General features: G+C 38.4%; 1 protein-coding gene across 1 annotated transcript in view; it reads left to right on the top strand.

The window, feature by feature from the left end:
* LOC122816181 (cytochrome P450 3A19-like) overlaps positions 1-20,328 on the top strand; it is a 112,844-nt gene that overhangs the window by 88,586 nt on the left and 3,930 nt on the right. The window contains exon 4 of the mRNA XM_044088930.1: positions 8,737-8,897. Within this exon, the coding sequence (XP_043944865.1) occupies positions 8,737-8,897 (161 nt within the window). The remainder of the gene's footprint in view (positions 1-8,736; positions 8,898-20,328) is intronic.

Here is a 20,328-nt window from a genome sequence, read left to right as displayed (position 1 = left end):
GAACAACTTAACAGAGCAATAATATTGTACCCAGAAGTTCATAGGTAGGTTCATAGGTAGGTATTAGGCTACTGGCCCTAGGGCCTATGTAAGCCTAGCCAAAAAGATACCCTGGCTTTTGCCACCCAAGAAAATTATGTTCCTGTGCCCCTGTCGAGCAGAGCCACAGAAGTGATTCCCGGGGTGAATTTCCTATCTCACATCCAATCATCAAGATTTTTCTTGAAGAGTGCTAATGAGGAGCTTTGTTTGATATAGCTAGGTAGTTTGTTCCAGAGTATGGGAAGTCTCTGGGACAGGAATCTATCCCTCCAGCATGTTCTGTTTATTGTGGTGACAAGGTTTAGATCCCTAGAGCATGTAGCTCAGAGGGATTGGGATTTCTTTAAGTGGAGCATGTCCAACAGCTCTGGGTTTGACATAGCTTTGTATGTTAGGCAGAGATCACCTCTGAGTAGGTATGCGATGGAGTAAATCTGGAGTTTTTTGAGATGGTCTGCATAGGGCATCTGTTTGAGGCCAGTAATTCTCTTGGTGAGGTATTTCTGCGGCCTTTCCAGTTGTTGTACATGTCTTGTGAGGTACATACTAAAAGGGGTGCTGTATTCTATAATGGGTCTAATGAGTGATGAGTAGAGGGGAACAACAACCTCTTTTTTCCTGGATGAGAAACCTTTTATGATGAGGTGTGCCATGCAGAAGGATTTCCTGACTACTGAGACAATGTGATTATCAAAGGAGAGTCTACTGTCCACCTGTGTCCCAAGTCACACTTTTGATGTTAAGTAGACTACAGCCTATGTGGTAGTTCATGGGTACAGAGTTTTTACCAAAAGGGATGACAATGCACCTTTTTGGCATTGAGCTTGAGGCCATGGCTTTGACACCAGGCATCTGTCTCAGTAAGGCCCTTTTGTAGGATGTCCACATCGTTAGGAGTTTCGATTATGGCTCCTAGTTTGCAGTCATCTGCGATCTTCATTAGCCAAAGACCTTCTGTGTTAGCCTGTACTTCAGAGAAGTAGATACCAAACAAGAGAAGACCCAGGACTGAACCCTTTGGTACTCCACTTGTCACTGGTCTGAAGTCGGATTTGGAGTCTGCTACTTTCACAGTGTGGATTCTGTCACTGAGCCAATTGGCAACCCATCTTGTGACATAGGAATTTATACCTAGTTTATGAGTTTATCTATACTTCCAGAGTGGGGGATGGTGTCAAAAGCCTTGGCAAGATCTACATAGGCTGTGTGAACCACCTTACCCTCATCTACAACTTTGGTGACCGCTTCGAAGAAGTCTATCAGGTTTAGGAGACATAATCTGCCTTTTACAAACCCGAACTGGCTAGAGTCTAGAGTTTGGAGATTACCAGTGTCATTGTTTATAAGTTCCATGATGATACATTCCATAGCCTTGCAGACCAGGCTCATCAGGCTAATGGGGTGGTAGTTCCTGGGGTCTGTGGTGGCTCCCCCTTTGTAGAATGGGATAACTGTCACTGTGTACCATTCAGTGGGCACAAAGCCTGAGGTGAGACTATGATTATACATAGTACTTAGGTGAGGTGCCAGTTCATTCTGTAGTTCATGTAGAACACAGCCTGGGATGTTGTCAGGTTCCATGGATGCTGTGTTCTTGGCTTTGGAGAGTGTGTTTTTTACCTTTGCAACCACGATTACAGGAACTTTGCATTCTTCCGGTATAGAGATGACCCATTAGGGGGTGAGAGGGGGTAAAGCTAGCACTGAACCTATCTGCCAGGATGTTGACAATATCAAATGGCTCTGTATATTTAGTGCCATTGTGCTGTAACTCAGAGCAGATCTGAGTGTTGTCACTGAGATTCTTGACATAGCTATAGAATGCTTTGTGGTTGTCTTCAGAATCAGTGGTGATTTTTTTTTCGTAACTAGCTTTGGAGGATTTTATGAGGGATCTCAACTTCTTACTGAGGCTGACCAGGGAGTTCCTCCAGTCATGGGATTTTACTCTTTTTTTGCAACAGTTTCTTTCTTCTTTTGTAGAGTTTGTTTATGGCAGGAGACCACCAGATTGGCTTCCTTTTTTTGGAGGATAGCATATTGGTTCTGTTAGGGATTGCATGATCCATGCACTAGTGTAAGTGCTTATAAAGTGCATATGTGTAGGATTCAGCAGTAATTCCTCTATTGTCCATCTGCATGGGTGTCATGAAGTTTGCCACTTCTGTCTTAAGAAGCGTGATGTTATCTTTGGTGAAATTGTTTATGGTGGTTTCCCTAATGGGGGGTGGGGGTGGGATGTGGATGTCTAGGGTGATTAGCTTGTGATCGGATCTGAACAATGAGGAATTGACCTCTGGTGTGGAACACCAGTTGTCCATGTTGGTAATGACCAGGTCAGGGATATTGCTGCCCCTGATGGGGGTGTGGATAAGTTGATCCAAGGCATTGGAATTTATGAATTCTAGAAAACGTTGAGCAAAAGAGTTGGCACATGAGTAGTTTTCCCAGTTAATAGTGGGCCCATTATTAGGGTGTTAGGTTGTACCCTAATATTTTCCAGTGTATCAAGAAATAAGGAGTGGGAATCCTGGGGCATGGTGGGTGATCTGTGGCAAGCTACAATTTGGATTGCGGTCTTGCCCAGAGTTAGTTGCACTTGGATAACCTCGGATGCATTATGCTGAGCAACTACCATGGAGGTGTGGCTATCCTTAATGAATATGGACACGCCTCTGCCTTTAGTGTTTCGGTCCAGGTTTGGTGGCCGAAAGGTGTGGTATAAATTATAGCCTGGTTATGCAGGGGTGCTCTCTGGAGCCTTGGGCCAGGTCTCTGTCACTGCACAGATGTCGACGTTCTCCATTTTAAGGAGTGCCTCGAGTGAGTGAATTTTGAGGTTTAGACTTCTAGCGTTGAGTAGCATTACCCTCAGATTTTGCTTACTTGTACCTGTTATGGTGGTGAATTTGTCATTTGAATCTTGCCTAAAAAAGGCACTATAGAGGTGGCAAGAGCTTTAGCCAGTATCTGGAATCCCAAGGGCGACAGGTGCAGGTCATCTCTGGCAAAGCATCGTGGTCTGTCGATCATGTCATCCCAGGCAGACAGATACTGGATCCCCTTGGAATGACAACAGAAGCTTAGCCATTTGTTGAAGTCAATCATTTTGTCCTTGTACTGTGGTATCATTCTGGGTGTTGGCAGGATGCTACTCAGGGCTAGGGTCATACCTGCCTGGGCTGCAAGATCGGACAGCTTCTCCATGCCTTTTTTCATGTAGTCCAGGGAGATACATCTCAGGTCATTCACACCAACATGGACAATGACAGAGTCATATTTGTACTTGTTGTGGAGTGACCTGAGTGTGTGCATTATGTGGTGAATCCTGGCACCTGACAGTGAGCTGACAGTAACTTTCTCCTTGTTTAGCCTGGTGAGTGGAACATCAGTGTGCCTGACTATAGAGTTACCTGTAACTAGAGTATTGGGTAAGTTGTTATGCCTTATGGGCTGTGGTTGAGTGGCACACTGAGATTGTGGGCTATGTGTCATTTGGGTTTTTTGGGGGGTGGAGGTTGCTTGCATTTCTGCTTTGGAGGTCCCTGTTGCTTGGGCAGAATTTTATTGATAGCCTCCATGAATGTAGGCGTATGTTTTGTGTTTCTATGTGTGTGTTTTGGTGATGTAGGTTTTAAGGGACTATGTGTTGAGTGTGGTGTGGTGCAAGTGTTTACCTTCTCCTCTTGACTGTTTAGTCCAGTCTTGGGTGAAGAGAGCTTTGTTTGGCCATATAAGTGCATCTCTCACAGGTTGTAGTGTTGGATGGTAGGAGGAGAGGGTTGTCTGTGTACATGAGGCAGTTGCCACATTGTCCCAAGATGCCCAGATTCATCAGTAGACAGGAGAAAACACCAGGAGTTGACCCTTAGACATGCCTGGATAGGTGCTTATTTATTAAGTACCAAAAACTGTTTTCCTCTAGACAAGTGAGGAAAGTTGAGTGCTGTAGTAATTTCTAGCTTATTTAGTGCTTACAATGCGTTCTGAACATGTACTGAGCTCAGAAAAACAGATTTGATTGCTAAAACTAAAAAACTGGCTAGTTCTGAGGGAAATTCAAAGAGCAGACTTTATGGCACCAGGAAGTGTTGCCAGATGATTGAAAAATAAATAGCCCACAGGGCTTCTTAAACTAGCCCAAAAATAGCCCAATGGTTCGGCACAAAGTGAAAGCAAAATGTGCAAGACATCCTCCATAATAAAAGTGTCAGACACAGCAAAAACAACTAAACATGGTAAGACTACATAACATTACCAGCCTTTTACACCTCAAGCAAGCATATTTCATAGACATGAAAAATATTTTAATGGGTGTTTAGAGACTACAGTAAATGTCAACTTCTAAATCTATAAAGTAATGTTTGATACAGATATGCTACAATGATTAATGATTCCAACACTATTTCTTAAGTGCTTTATACTTCTGCAGCACAACATTTAAAACACACATTGTGGCAGCTTACACACTTGGCCTAAACTACAGTATTACATCCGTTGTCCATATAATGGATCAAATGATAAAATGTAGATGCAAGTCATCTACCTTGTGAAAAGTTACAAGAATCTTCTCCCCTGCGTAAGATTTGAAGTTCCGGCTTGTTTACAACAATGTGTATTATCATAAGACGAGGAGCCAACATTGCGTGGTATTACTTTTAATGCATATGATGAACAAAGTTGAATGGAATGACAAATGCATTTGATGTAAACAATAACTGGGTTGACTTCCCGGAATCTGGTTATGACTGAATTGACATTGCCGGACATTGTATTGCAGCCATCTGTAGCCAGCCCCATGCACTTGGAAGGTGACAGTTTTTTATCAGTCAGAAACTTTATAAGTGCATTGAAAACTGCTTCTGCTGTTTCTGATTCCAACACTATCAAACCCAGAAATGACGAAACAATTTTACTTAACTTTGCGCTGTAATAACGCATGATAACACACAGCTGCTTCTCTGTCATGATGTCAGTACTCTCGTCTATTATAAGTGAATATGGCACATTTGTCAAGTCTTCGAGTAAATTAGCATGAACTGATGGTCCAATAACACGTTTGATTAATGCTGTGCATTTAGTTCGGTGAATTGCCAGGTCTTTACTCGAAATATCATGAACTAGTTCTCCTAGATGATCGATAATGTAAAAGCTAGAATGGCAAGCAACGTGTGCAACCAATTTCAGTTCTGCCTTTTTCACACTGTTGTCAATCATTATGGACTGGCAGCCAACATCAAACAGACTGCATTTTGGAAAAAGGTGCTGCATTTTGTTTGTGTTTTTCAGTTGAAGCATGGGACATTAAATCGCCCTTGTGTGCACGCATTTCACACTGACAGTATTTGCAGTAAGCTTTCGTGTCATCTCCATGAACTTTCTGTATCCAGTTTTTCAAACTGGCCTCCTTTTCCCATTCGGTGCTATAATGTTTCGTGTATTTTGTCCACTTGCCCATTATTGACCCTACTAAACTGATTGGCAGGTAGGTGATTCGGTGAACGAGCAAAATTGCTAGGTAGAAAAGGGTGAGGAGAACCGTGCTGTGGAAGTATGAAGACTTCTGCGTCAGATCAGGTGATCGGCAAATTGCGGCAAATTGCCAAAAATTAGCGCCATTTATACAGAAAAAAAAACAGGCACATTATCAAAAGTAAATTAAAATTACACAACAACTAAAACTATTCTATACATATGCAGCTAGCAACCAGCATTTACAAACCAATCTTCTGTTCCACTAAAAAACCCTACCACATTAAGTACTTCTGGCTCTCCCTATGTCTTTACTGTGCAATTCGCAATCACAAGCATCTTTAAATTATTTTAAGCAGTCAATAATAATACTGAGAGGCCACACGGAAGTGCTTACTGTCACTGTGCATTATACATCAAGGAGTGACCTAACGTCTACATTCATCTTCGTCTTGTGTAGAGGCTGAGCACACACCACTTATTACAACCATGTGCTTACAGCCAACCTAATACCCAAACCATATCGCTAAGACTGCTTGCTCAATTGTTTCTGCTAAAATGCATCTCGTATCACCTATGCAACAACAAAACTCACTAAAATCTAAATTGGGACATAGTACAACTTTTCTATAGGCTAAACACGAAGTTAAGACTGACAGCAAGTGAAGGGCATCTTCTCAGTGACTGCAACTACTGAATATCCTACATTTACTTGTCTCAACAAAAACTTTACTTCAGATACAGCAAGCCTCAATGTCGCAAAGTCTAATATAAGATAGCAATAACTGCACAGTGTTAACCGAGGGATCTTAATTGCACAGTATTCAAATAGCACCGTATTTCTTTATACGCAAAGCTAAGGATGCACAACAGCAAGTCAGCAACTCCACTTATCATGCATGGCCATGCAAATATGAGCAACACATATGTGCTTTCACTGCCCAGAAACAAGGTTCAAACACAAAATGTATTTTTTACCTTAAAAAGTATTTTCCAAATGGAGAACTCACAATTTGTGTAACTGTCAACACCACTCCCTTTTTAAATTACATTACTGAAATCCTGCTGTCCATAAACTGGTCATCTCAGTACCATTCAGCATACACATTTTAAAAAAGAGTTGGCAAAAAAATGATCTTGGGATATCATAACAGTTGACAGTTATTTTTTTCATTGCTGCATGCATTAAGGCCACTATAACAGCTAGAGAAATAAATATAATGTGATCGAAACAGTTCTAATACATCCTGCTAACTCAACACTTCTACTGAGAAAGTGAAGGGTTTGCAAATTGCAACCAACAACTGTATGAGAATGAGTTCTAAAGTAAATGTGTTCACCTCCGTGCCAGCCAGTTAATCTTTCCCACAGCAAGTCAGCAACAGATCTTTCGTTCCGAGAGGGTAGCAGTTAGGTCCTAAGAGTGCAAAGGAAAATAGCCCAAAAATGCACACAATGCAAAAAAAGTAGCCCAAAAACCCGCAACCCGCCCAAGGCTGTTTTTTCCCACCCAAAGATGTCAAAAGTAGCCCAACTTGGCGTGAAACCCACCCAACTGGCAATAAAAAAATTTTTTTTTTTTTAGATAAGCTACCTAGAGCTTACCACTCCCACCGATAAGCTAGAAGTCTTCCCTCCAACACAGAAAGGTTTGGGGGCTCAGAAACTTACAAACAGTCCTGGATACAGCAAATCTGTATCTGGACTAGACTACTTACAGGAAAGGCAGGAAACAAGCTTAGAATTTTTTTTGTAAAGTGGAAAGGGAGAAAGGAGGAGCAGAAGATAATACAAGGTTAAGAAACTAAGTGGGTTGGCCTTTTCAAATGTTCTCCCTGTATTGGGTAGAATGAGGTAATGACACTAGACTGGGAGGAGTGTCCCAGATCAAATTTACAGTAGGGTTGGGCAACTGCAAAGCCACCAAGTATAAGAACAGGATACGAATAGGGAGGGAGGGAGGGTGAGAAACAAAAATCATAACATACAAACCCAAACAGATGCTTAACAAATGTAGAAAATTTCCAGTTAATATCTCACACACAGTGAAACTAGCTAGAAAAGTATGCAGCAGACAATAAAATTGCTATAGATAACTCGTATAAGTAAGCAAAAAAACAAGATACTTAATGTTATATATCACAGATCAGTTTGCTCTGTGCCCATCTTCTGATTAGCTCAGTGTGAAATGGCAGAAACACTCACAAGTTAACTTCTTAAGCAACAGAAAGTTGAAACCTGAAACAACTTTAAAAAAAGCTGGAAAGAACCAATGAGGTACTTACCCCAAGCCATTGTCCAGGTAACCCCAATCAGCCAATGATCATAAACACTTCCCTCTCACTGAAATGCAAGAATGGCTTTGGCTAAACTAAGATGACCTGGAACATGTGCTCAGACACACAGCCTCTACAAACAAACAACTAGGCCCAAAACACAAGCCTGAATATGGACAATGCTACAACTACCCACAATACTTAGGTAGAAAAAAACTGCAGAAATGATTATCACAGCAGAAAAGCAGCAGTGAGCCTTTAAATAAAAGATTTAAACAGATAAAGGAGCAAGGAGACTCTAGAGAATGCTTTTAACTGCAAACAAATAAGTTATATGATAGACTCCTTGGCAGGAAATCAGAACAAACAAACCCAAATGGGTGCTTAACAAATGTAGAAAATTTCCAGTTAACACTTCACACACAGTGAAACTAGCTAGAAAAGTATGCAGCGGACAATAAAAGTGCTATAAATAACTTGTACAGATAAGCAAAAAACAGGATATTTAATGTCATATATCACACATCAGTTTGCTCAGTGCCCTTCCTCCGATTAGCTCAGTGTTTACAGCTTTTTGGATAGAAGCATTCTTTTGTAGGAAGGCATATCCAAATTGGAAATGATACAGAAAAAAATCAGGACGGATATGAAAAAAATCATATTTGATGATGCGAAGAGTGTATACATGCAACCATCTCAGACAGAACTGACATGGTTAAAACAAGTAATGGAATTTTTAAGTTCATGGCTGAGGTAAAAGTAAATGCTTGACTAAAAAGTAGACAGTAAGCCAAAGAGTGCTTGATCATAAATGTACTACCATTATAAAAAGGAGTACACTAGCAAATTTAGAGAAAATGTTGCACTAACATTTGTAGTCACCATGCTGCCATTGTAATACTAATATTTTCTTTTCCTTCTGCCTTTTATAATCCTGGACTTCTAGCACTGACAGATGGTGAAATTATGTCTCAGTCCGTTTTCTTCATATTAGCTGGATATGAAACCACAAGCACTGCCCTCACATACATCGCTTACAACCTGGCCACCAACCCAGATGTGCAGCAAAAACTGCAGCAGGAGATCGATGAAAACTTTCCCAACAAGGTAAGACAAGCAATAGTATGCAAGTAGTGTCTTCATAGGTTTAAATAAAAAAAATAATATATATATATATATATATATATATATATATATATATATATATATATATACTGTACACACACACACACACACACACACACACACACACACATATATATATATATATATGTATATTTTTAATTTTGCTTTTAAACTTTAAATCAGACTTTATTTATGTGTACATTATTCATTTGCCTTTATGCACCTAATGCTTTTAATGGAGTTTTCTTTGCTTTATTTTTAAATGCATTCCCTCACAGTAAAAACTCAAAGACTCAACTTTTGAATGCCCTTTAGAAGGCATCTATGCCTTGGCAGTTTATTTGTTATACCTTGTACTGTCTTAATCATTTTTTATAGGTGCACGGGTTTTGGTTTGTTGCGTTTCCGCTCCATAATAGCCCAGTGTTGAAATCTGTTCTGTGGTATTTAAATAGTTAAACATAATCCTTGTCTTACAATGTGCTATACTGCACCTCTTTATTTTTTAGACCAAATTTGCAGTTTTATCATACTATAAGATAATAATAAAATATATTATTATAATATAATAAGATACAGCAAATCTGACGGGCAATAAATTCAGCATTGATTCTACCCTCATCACCTTCAGTCACCCTCAAGAAATAACCTCCACCATTTTTCACCAACTATCACTAGGAAACATGTCCTTACTAATTTCTTTAAGGCTAAGAACACTGCTTTGATGGACATTGATAGTTTCTGAGGATACATCCTGAATAGCATGAAACATGACCTGTCAAGGCCTCTAGAATCTCTTTTTAACCTTAACCACAAGACAAGCATCATGCTAAATAAATGAGTACTGCCATGGTTTTCCCTCTACACAAAGTGGGGGGAGGGGGTTCCATGGACCACAGGGACTACAGACTCACAAGTCTGACTACTCTCATATACAAGGCCATTGAAAGAATTATCGTGGATCTGATGAACAATGACATAGAAAACCTACAGACAGTAAAACCTATCCAGTTTGTTTTTTATCAAACGCAGGTCATGCCTACCTAACTTGGGAGATTTCTTCAAGGTCATGAAAATTATGGATGAGGGTTCCATGGACCACAGGGACTACAGACTCACAAGTCTGACTAATCTCATATACAAGGCCATTGAAAGAATTATCATGGATCTGATGAACAATGACATAGAAAACCTATAGACAGTAAAACCTATCCAGTTTGTTTTTTATCAAAGGCAGGTCATGCCTACCTAACTTGGGAGATTTCTTCAAGGTCATGAAAATTATGAATGAGGGTAAAACAGTGCACACTACCTACCTCAACCGGCCAAGGTTTTTAACTTAATACCTCACTCAAGCATTCTTGATAAACTTAAACAAAGCATAAACACATGTCACCTGATAGATAGCCAGCTGGCTCACTGATAGGACGCAAGAAGTAAGGACAGGGAAATCCACCTCCACGAACAAGTCAGTCACTAGCAGAGTTCTACAGGGATCAGTGCTGGAGACTCTTCTTTTAGACATCTACTTCTCTGAAATCAAGGCAAACATCAAGATCCTCAGGCTAACCAAGTTTGCAGATGACATTTTTATTTGTGCATAGGTTTTGGTTTGCTGTGTTTCTGTTCCATAATAGCCCAGTGCCGAAATCTGTAATGTGATATTTAAAGAATGAAACATAATCCTTGGCTTACAATGTGCTGTACTGTACTTCTTTATTTTCTGGACCAGATTTACAGCTTTATCATACTATACAATAGTAATAAAATATATTAATATAATATAATATAATATAATATAATATAATATAATATAATATAATATAATATAATATAATAAAGATACAGCAAATTTACCAGGCAATAAATTCAGCACCAATTTTTCCCTCCATTATCTGTATTAATCCTCAGGAAATACCACCCACCATTTCTCCAACAACTATCACTAGGGAGCAGATCTTTACTATTCTGTCTAAGGCCAAGTACACTGCTTTGATGGACCCTGATAATATCTGAGGATGCCCCCTGAACAGCATGAAACATGACCTGTCAGGCCATCTAGAATCTCATTTTAACTATAGCCTCTCAACAATTTGCATGCTAAATGATTTGAGTACTACCATGGTTTGCCGTCTACACAAAGGAGGGCCTTTCATGGACCCCGGGAACTACAGACTCATACATCTGCCTAGTCTCATATGCAAAACCATCAAAAGAATTACCATAGATCTAATGAATAATGACATAGGAAGCCTACAGACACTAGACTCTACCTAGTTTGGTTGATGGATAATATACCCCTAACAGTAGACCAGTTGTGAGAGATTTAGGACCACCATGTGTCTATTGTGGTAAAAAAATCATTCTATGTTGCACAACTTATAAGTAAAGGCATGGCATCCAAGGAGGCCATTGTTCCGCTGTACTTGGCTCAGATCAGACCAATCATTAAAGTACAACGCACCCTTCAGCATGTACCCGAAAAGGCATTTGAAATAGCTTGAAAGACCACAGAGTCTCTTCACAAAAAAAAAAAAAAAGATGCAGTGAGGAAACAGCAATCCTTATGTGGACCATCTCAAAGCCCTATGCCTTTACTCGATCTCATACAGTCTGGTGGGCATCAATTTATGCCTAGCCTACAAGGCATCCTCTCATCCCACACTGATGGATTTGTTGCACATATGAAAAACAAGTAGTACCAGACATACCCATTCCAATTATCTAAACCTCATCTGCAACGTAAACAAGACATGGTGGAGGGACAAGTATGTGCCTCAAGGATTACCCCTTCTTTGAAATAGGCTCTCCATCCATGTGGGGAAATGCTTATCCCTAACTCTATCCAAACATAACTTGGACCAATGACTGGAAAATCACAAATTTACCCCTGGTTTGGTACCTATGTCCCTGATGGACAGGGGCAAACATGAATGTGTGATGTGTTCAAGTCTGTATTGCAACTGTAAAATTCCTTAGGGATTGACATGTCTGCAATATTTTGGTCAATTTGGGATAAACTTGGCTAGACTTAAAATTGCTCTTGGGCTGATAGCCTATTGACCAGCTATGAATCTATGAACCTATAAATTGCTCTTATTTCAGTTTTATTTCTTTAGATGGTGTCTTCCTTGAGTAGATGCTACAAACAGATATTAATCCCGTTTGTCCTAAGGCAAAATCAAGCACACATGCTTTATTTCTATTTACACTGACCAGGATCAGATGTCCACAGCACCACTGGCATATGTTCTGTACAGTCTAACAGTACATATATGTAACATGCTCCCACAATTCACTTCTGGTCACCTCCTTTTTACAGTCCCCATTCAATGTGATTTTCTCACTATTCACCCAAACCCACACATTAACATGTATGCATACAATATTTAAACAGGTGTCCCACTGGGACTAGCCACCTAATTGGCATGCTGCTGCCATTCCCAGCTTATCAGTACAAGTACTCTGTAGTTACATTTTCTTGCAACACATTTTACTACAGTTCAGCCTTCATATTTTTTCTTATTCCAATAGACAAAATGAAAGTTTAAAGTGCTTCATAGATTGCATTTTCTTTTCTCCTTAGTGCAGACTTTAATCAGCTTTTTAACTCTCCTCCTGTTTTGTACCAATCTTTTTTCCTCCCATGTTTGTTGGCATTAAATATTGACATGAACAAAGCTTCATCCTCAAAGAATGATTCCTAAATATTATACTACTTTGTCAGTAGATTTAGTCACCGTTTTTTATTCAGTTTAGGATTGCTGTTCGACTGCAGACAAAAATGTAATTTTTTTGCCCCTCCTATTTGCTGTCAGTTTATTGTTTCTACCACTTTTCATCCTAGATGTCAAGAAGCCTAAATTTTTTTGCCAAATTATACTTACTGCCTACTTTCTGATGGCAGTCCCTAAAGACCCAAATCCATCTTCCTAATCACAGGCTTTACCACAACTCTGTGGCCCCTCGACAAAATGATAACCTACAGTACCTTATTCTCTCACTCGTATGTAAACTTAAGGACTTAACCCTACTTATTACAAGTTAAGTTCAGCACCTAGCTATGCATGCTGTCACTCAACTATTAGTTATTTAACGTCCTTTCATTTCTTCTTAAGTTACATAAATGTTATCCCTCAGGATATAATTCTGCTGTTATCTCTTGTCTTACAGCAGTTCTAGACATTTCACTTTTAGACTTTTCAAACTTGACCCTTTTCTCTTATATGTTAAAAGCTGCCCCTCCATAACTTCACTTCCTTCTGTTATATACATAGTATACGACAGCAGTCTGTAAACATTACCTCAATTCCATAACTTCACTTCCTTCTGTTATATATGTGGTATATGACAGCAGTCTGTAAACATTACCTCAGTTCCATAACTTCACTTCCTTCTGTTATATACGTAGTATATGACAGCAGTCTATAAACATTACCTCAGTTCCATAACTTCACTTCCTTCTGTTATATACGTAGTATATGACAGCAGTCTGTAAACATTACCTCAGTTCCATAACTTCACTTCCTTCTGTTATATACGTAGTATATGACAGCAATCTGTAAACATTACCTCAGTTCCATAACTTCACTTCCTTCTGTTATATACGTAGTATATGACAGCAGTCTGTAAACATTACCTCAGTTCCATAACTTCACTTCCTTCTGTTATATACGTAGTATATGACAGCAATCTATAAACATTACCTCAGTTCCATAACTTCAGTTCCTTCTGTTATATACGTAGTATATGACAGCAATCTGTAAACATTACCTCAGTCTTCTCCTCCTTGCAATGAACACTTCTTCTGTATTTTATTAAATAGCTTGTAATGTACATTTAATTACATTAGCATGTTTAACAATATCAGAAATCTTTCCAAATTCTCTTTTCTCCAGACCCTCCAGAATCTGTAATTCATTCATTATCTCACTCCTTCTTTGGAAGATCCACCTCTCGTAATGTATTTAGCACTGTTGTTCATCCTGTGATGTAGTTCTATCACAACCCCTTCTGGTATAACCTTCCCAGTATCTCTTTACCATTCGTCAGGTCATGTCATCATGATCTGTTCTTTCTCTCACCTGCCTGGGGTCTGCCATCATTCTGTCCCACATATATTCAACATTGCTCATTTCAGTCACATATTTCCTCTTTCCTCCTCCCCCCCATCCTCCTTCTCTGCCCATCACTCACTCTATAGTAACCAACAAGCAAGGCTCCACCATCATTATTTAAAAACTTTCAGGCCTTCTCTATTCTTCTCTCACATCTCTGAAATACTATATCCTACAGAATAATCCTACATTCTCCTCTCTATACCTCCAATACTCTTCCCACTCCTTTCTTGCAAATATCTATGAGTGTTAGACATCAAGTTTATATTATCCTCATACATTTACTATAGTTCTTATCTAAAAACAAATCTCTTGCAACACTCCACACATCTTCCCATTCCTCTCCACTAGTGGTATTGTAATTTCCTTATTCCACACTTGACCCACACTTCTTGCTGGTTTTATTTTCTCTCCTCATCTATATAGATTTATGTTCTGCCTCCTTTAACTTTCTTATACTTCATCCAACACTCACCAAGTTCCCAAATCATAGTCTGCTCCATCCCCCTTTTCCTTCTTCCCTGGGACAACAAGGACACTCCTAATATAAACATACTGCCAAAATGTCTTGTACATATCCCCTACTTATCCTTCAGTTTTTAGTCTCATTAGCACTTTCACCTTCCCCTCCACTAACCACTTCATTTATAGTTTTCCCTTGTCTTCTGCTTCACATTTTCCATCATTTTCACTTCTACCTTTAATTTATCATTCTTTCACACATTTGAGAGCCTCCTCTGTCACTTTGATTTCTTGTTTTGCTTTCTCTTGCCTCCTATGACTCACACTTCCATTTCCCATTTCTCTGTCCAGTGCCTTCCATAGCTATTTTATCAAGATAGATGTCTCACCTACTTATTTCTATTCCATTCTCTTCACATTTCCCTTGTCATCCCCATCCTGCATTCCTCATAATTACATGTTCCACATGCTTACCATTCATTTCACATAATCCCTAAAACATGATAACCTCAAATCCTTCCTCTCCCCCACCCCAAAACTTTCTCATCTAACACTGTACCTTCCTTTCCTAAATATCCATCACTAAATACTGTATCTTTTCAAGTCTTCCAACTATACCCTCTTTTGGTTTATGTCTCATAACTTACATGATCTCTGACTGAATTTGTGGTTTATCTGCCACTGTTCTTCCTGCCACCTTTAGTGTCACTTTTTCCTTGTAGTCAGTAAACCCGTTACCTCATTTTTTACTGTTGTGTAGTACTTCTTTAACCTCAACCTGCAGCCTCTAAAACATTATTGTGTGCTGTTTTATTTGCACTAGAAGAATTGAACCTATTAACATGAGAATTAAAGGTCACAGAGCACCATTCTGGCATTTTATAGACACATTAAAAGTTATATAAAGTGCTGATCTTCAGCTGATGAAGTACAATGCATTTCCTTATACTATGCCACCTGTTTATTAATGTAGTGGGCAATATTGAACTAACAATGATAACTGCCTGCATATCCTAATATACTTCTGGTCTGCAATTATATTCTCTGACCTTACTGATAAACTGCAGGTATTTACTCCTAACTGACAATATTCAGTTACATTACAATACCTTGTTTTATTGTAATGTTCTAGGCAAAACTCTGGAAAACATTTAATTATTTTGATGTAAAGCTAAAGATTTATAAAAGTATGGTCATGTGGCAGTGAAATTTACTATATTACTGTAAAATATATAAAAGACATGCAGGTAACAAATCATAATAAAATAACTTTAGAGAAAAACAGGGCAATTTAAGACCTTCCAGAGGTGAAGAGGCCTTCTATTTGATATGTCAGTCCTCAGAATCGTTCAGAATAGTCTGGTATTGCCCACTAGTACCCACCATATCAAGCATTGTGACCCATGTATTGCTAAAGTAGCTACAAATGACTTTGAAAAATCTTAGTAAAGGGGGTTGCAACTGTATAGGAAAATGTGCCTCTGCTTAATAATTTTTGTCACTGTTATATGTTTTTATTTAACTTCATTAGCAGGGTTAGTTCTGCAGAAGCATTTATAATAATTAGAAGAAATTTAACCCAGTGCCCAAGGGCACCCGCCCTACACTTCAGGAAACTGTGCCATGAATTTTTTAACATTAGTCTAAACTGCTGACATATCAGACAGATAAATGACTGTTTTAATATCACTCCTGAATAATGTCTTTAATATGACAGGAACACAATTAAAGGAATGTATGAGCTTAGAAATTTAAAAGGTATATTCAAGAAACCTGCAGGTAAGGTTTGTAAGATAAGGGACTAATGTATTCATGAAAATGAATACTAATTATTTTAAATGCACTGCAACATTTCAGAAAAGGATATGGAATCTAACCATATAGCTTTTACAGTCATGTTACAAAATTAAGTATCCATATTTGGGGATTTATTCCAAATAATGAGGACAAAACAATAAACACTTTACACCAAAGATGACAACTATTTTATGTACTGCCAGAAATTCTTAAGGATATAAATGCCCCTACATGGGGATGTACATGCATGCACACAAAAGCACACACACATACACACTTTAAGCATGTCTGCAGTGTCCTCAGAAGTCTCATGTTGAAGGAAGTGAGTGAGATAATCAGCAGGTTGTAAAAAGGAAATTAGCCTTAAAGGCAGCGTGATTTAATAAATGGCAATTAAGGAACATACACTAGGAATGTTTTTGTTTGATAGGGTTGTTGTTGGGTTTTTTATCAGCTTTTCCCGGTTAGGGGTCGCCACAGCGGAACCCCAGTCCGCTAATGATTGGCAGTAGATTTTTTTTTAGGTGCCAGCTCGATGCCCAACCTTTAACGAAGGCACACCTATTCTGCGCATGTCTTTCGAACGCCACTCGACAGCGGGGAGGACATGTAGACTCCACACAGAAGGCACTTCAGCCGAGAATCGAATGGGAGAACCTCTTGCTGTGAGGCAAAAACGCTACCGCTGCATCATTTGTTTGCTAGGGTAACTGTTATTAATCTGACTGCTGTCAAAAACATGCATTGATTTAGGGCAGAAGATTATCATCCAAAGATAAAAGCATTTCATTTCAACAATTTTAACACAAGTTGCATTGTAATATAGTGTGGGGGGTGTTCTAAGAAACATTAATTGCAGATTACAAGTATTTCAATTGAAGGAGTATTGATCACATCACATTATACAACTTGTTAAGAGCAATTCTGAAGCACATGTTCTAAATAATAAAGGAAAGAGCAAGACAGCACAGCCAAAGGCATGGGATTTGCTGAGTGCAGTATGTCAAAAGAGAGATGAAACAAAGTGGAATGAAAAGGTTTAACCTTATGTCAGAAACAAGCATTTTTTAATAATTTGAATGCTCAAGCATTTTCTTGTTTTCAAGATCTGTAGACCTCAGTGTTCTCAGATTTTGTTTAAGTAAAAGTAGCTGACAAAAGAGAAGGTAGGGCTTTGTGGGGGTGGAGGGGTTGCAGAGAAAAAAATAAAGCAAACTGTGTCACTGGTAGCATTTCTCTGCCCTTACAAAACATGGTCCAACATTGTTAGAACATTGTTAAAACATGATTTGTTGAATAGTGTTGTGCTAAAAACTGCCTCAACTCAATAAAATAAATATTTTATAACTATAAAACATTAATTTAGATTTGCTTACTGCCTGTTTGCTATAATGGGGGCTACCATCACCCATAAGGTTAGCATTAAGTGAAACGAAGAAGAAATAGTGTATGATTATGTCTCCAGAAACAACTCAATATTTGGATATAAATCTGTGTTACTGTAGAAAGGAAATCTTGAAAAGAAATCATGGAAACCTATTAACACATTAACATGGTTATGCTAAACATATCAATAGTATTAAAACTCTGGGATCTATTTAATTGAGGTAAAGTATACCTATCATACCTCTCAAATGTCCAGATTTTTTCAGAAAGGCAAGATTTTTTTTCCTTATATTTTTGGTCTGTTCTCCATAAAGTTTATGTTTTTTTTCTGGAAAATCATTTAAGATTGCACTTACTAAATAATGAAAGACATTTAAGTTTCAGACTTCATATCCTTCATAAAAATGCATGCTGATACAAAATCTGTTATTCTAGCAACTTTTTTAAGTTTTTAAGAGCAAATGTGAAAGTAATATTGGAAGAAAGTGAGGCATGGAGACCATCTGGGATTGGGGAGCAAGTTAGAGAAGTTGCAGGCTATGTACACCAGAGTTAGATTAGTGGAAAGGCCAGTCTGTAGTAAAACATACGTGCAAATTACAGAGCTATCTTGTGGGATATCATAAGAAGAACCATTTGTCCATCAAATGAGATTGTTATTAATTTTTGAAAGAGCTTAGCTCTTGGATTGCTTTTAGTGGTAATGAGATGTGGTTCACAGGCTTTGACCATATTACTTGAATGCAAGGAGTCTCCTGCACTATTGTATCTTTGGTGATATTGAGAAACAATTTATCTTTAGAATGTAAAACCCTATTTGGGAAGTATGGTTGAATGATGTTGTTTAGGGATGAGGAGTTTATAGACTTATGGAGAAGTTTGTGTTACTGTTGTGAGCTCTGTGTGTGTGTGTGTGTGTGTGTGTGTGTGTGTGTGTGTGTGTGTGTGTGTGTGTGTGTGTGTGTGTGTGTGTGTGTGTGTGTGTGTGTGTGTGTGTGTGTGTGTATCTATATGTGTGTTAAGACATATGGGAGTTCTAACCAGTTTAGCTGTTCAAGAGCCAGACAGTGGATGCCAGGGTGTTGGGTTTGCATAGATCACATATCACTATATCATAGAGGTCCTGCATGGTGTTGTGTCTCTCCACTGTGCTACATGAGAATTACATATGCATCCCCTAATGCAGCAGCATGGCATTTGGAAACTGATGTAGGTTTCTTTTTTTTTTTTTTTTTCAGACACCTTTATTGAATTATCACTTGTGACATAGGCAAATGTACATTCATATAAAAGTAATCAAACTGTATTAACATAACAAACATTATACTTCACATATATTTCTATATATCATATAACCTAAGCAATATTACATAAATTATTAAATTCCTATTTTTTTAAAGAAACATCTTTATTAAACCATCACTTACTATATTATAGGCAAGCTTACATGTATATAAATGAAAACAAACCACACCAATACAATCCTAGTCACAAGCATTTTACATCACAAACCATACTGACACACTCCCAGTTGCAAACATTATATATTACTTATAATCTACCCAATCTTTCTCACCCTGACATTACATAGCTCATTTAAGTCCTGACGCCTTTTAGACCTCATTTCTCCCTCGTATGTATTGTTCCCACAATTCCCATTATTTCCTATGCAGTTTTCTCCTACCCTTTTCTAAAGATTTTAATTCTAGTAGTTTTATCTCTGTTACTATATTCACTACTTTCAGTATAGTCGGTTTAGATTTTGATTTCCATTTTCTAGTAATTGCTTTTTTAGCAGCCACCATTATTAGACACAGCAAGGCCTTACCATGTAGGATTCTTGAGGCAGATCTGTGAGATAACCCAAAAGTGCCACCATTGGTTGCTGAAATTTTTTGTAGCTAGAGTACATAAAGTCACATATACCTTGGTATCATCTATGATAGATATTCCATGACTGTATATGAGGCCAGTCCATGACTACAGTATCTTGCTTGGTATCCCTATTTATACTGTATCAGTCCACAATGTTAATACCACAGAGTACATGGACTGTTAAGCCTGGTCAGATGACATGGAGCCTATGACGGTAGCAGTGAGGAGCACCACGGCTTGTAACTGCAATAATATATTTTTGCAGATACTCATTAAATAATGCTGTAGTAATCTGTAACATATCTCCAGTCTTCATGTCATAATCTGAACACAGAGATGTAGCTACTTTCTTTAACACTGATGTTATAGTTCTGCATTACAGAGTTTATAAGTTTCTGAATCACTCTGCCATCTTCATTTGCCCTTTTTATACATACATACATACATACATACATACATACAAATGTTTCAAGCACAGGCATTAATGCCCTTCTAGCTTGCCAATATACCAAAACACGTGTTCCCGTAATAAATGTCCAGGCTGTTCTTAAAACTATCAAAACTAGTACTTGCTTTAATGTAATTTGGTAGTCTATTCCAAGCATCAGCTACTCTGTCAGAGAACCAATTAGTACTTCTCCTATAGAGAATCTTCTACATAGGTTATCCAATGATTCTCTAGTACTTTTTGAAACCCCAAAAATTCCCAGAGGTAGTTGTCCCTAAATGCCTTATATACCTGAATAAGATCTCCTCTTAAATATCTGTAAGAGACA

This window comes from Protopterus annectens, chromosome 12.part0 (assembly GCF_019279795.1).
Source record: "Protopterus annectens isolate FY-2018-M chromosome 12.part0, PAN1.0, whole genome shotgun sequence".
Classification (NCBI taxonomy): domain Eukaryota; kingdom Metazoa; phylum Chordata; order Ceratodontiformes; family Protopteridae; genus Protopterus; species Protopterus annectens.
This window is presented reverse-complemented; position numbering and strand designations above follow the sequence as displayed.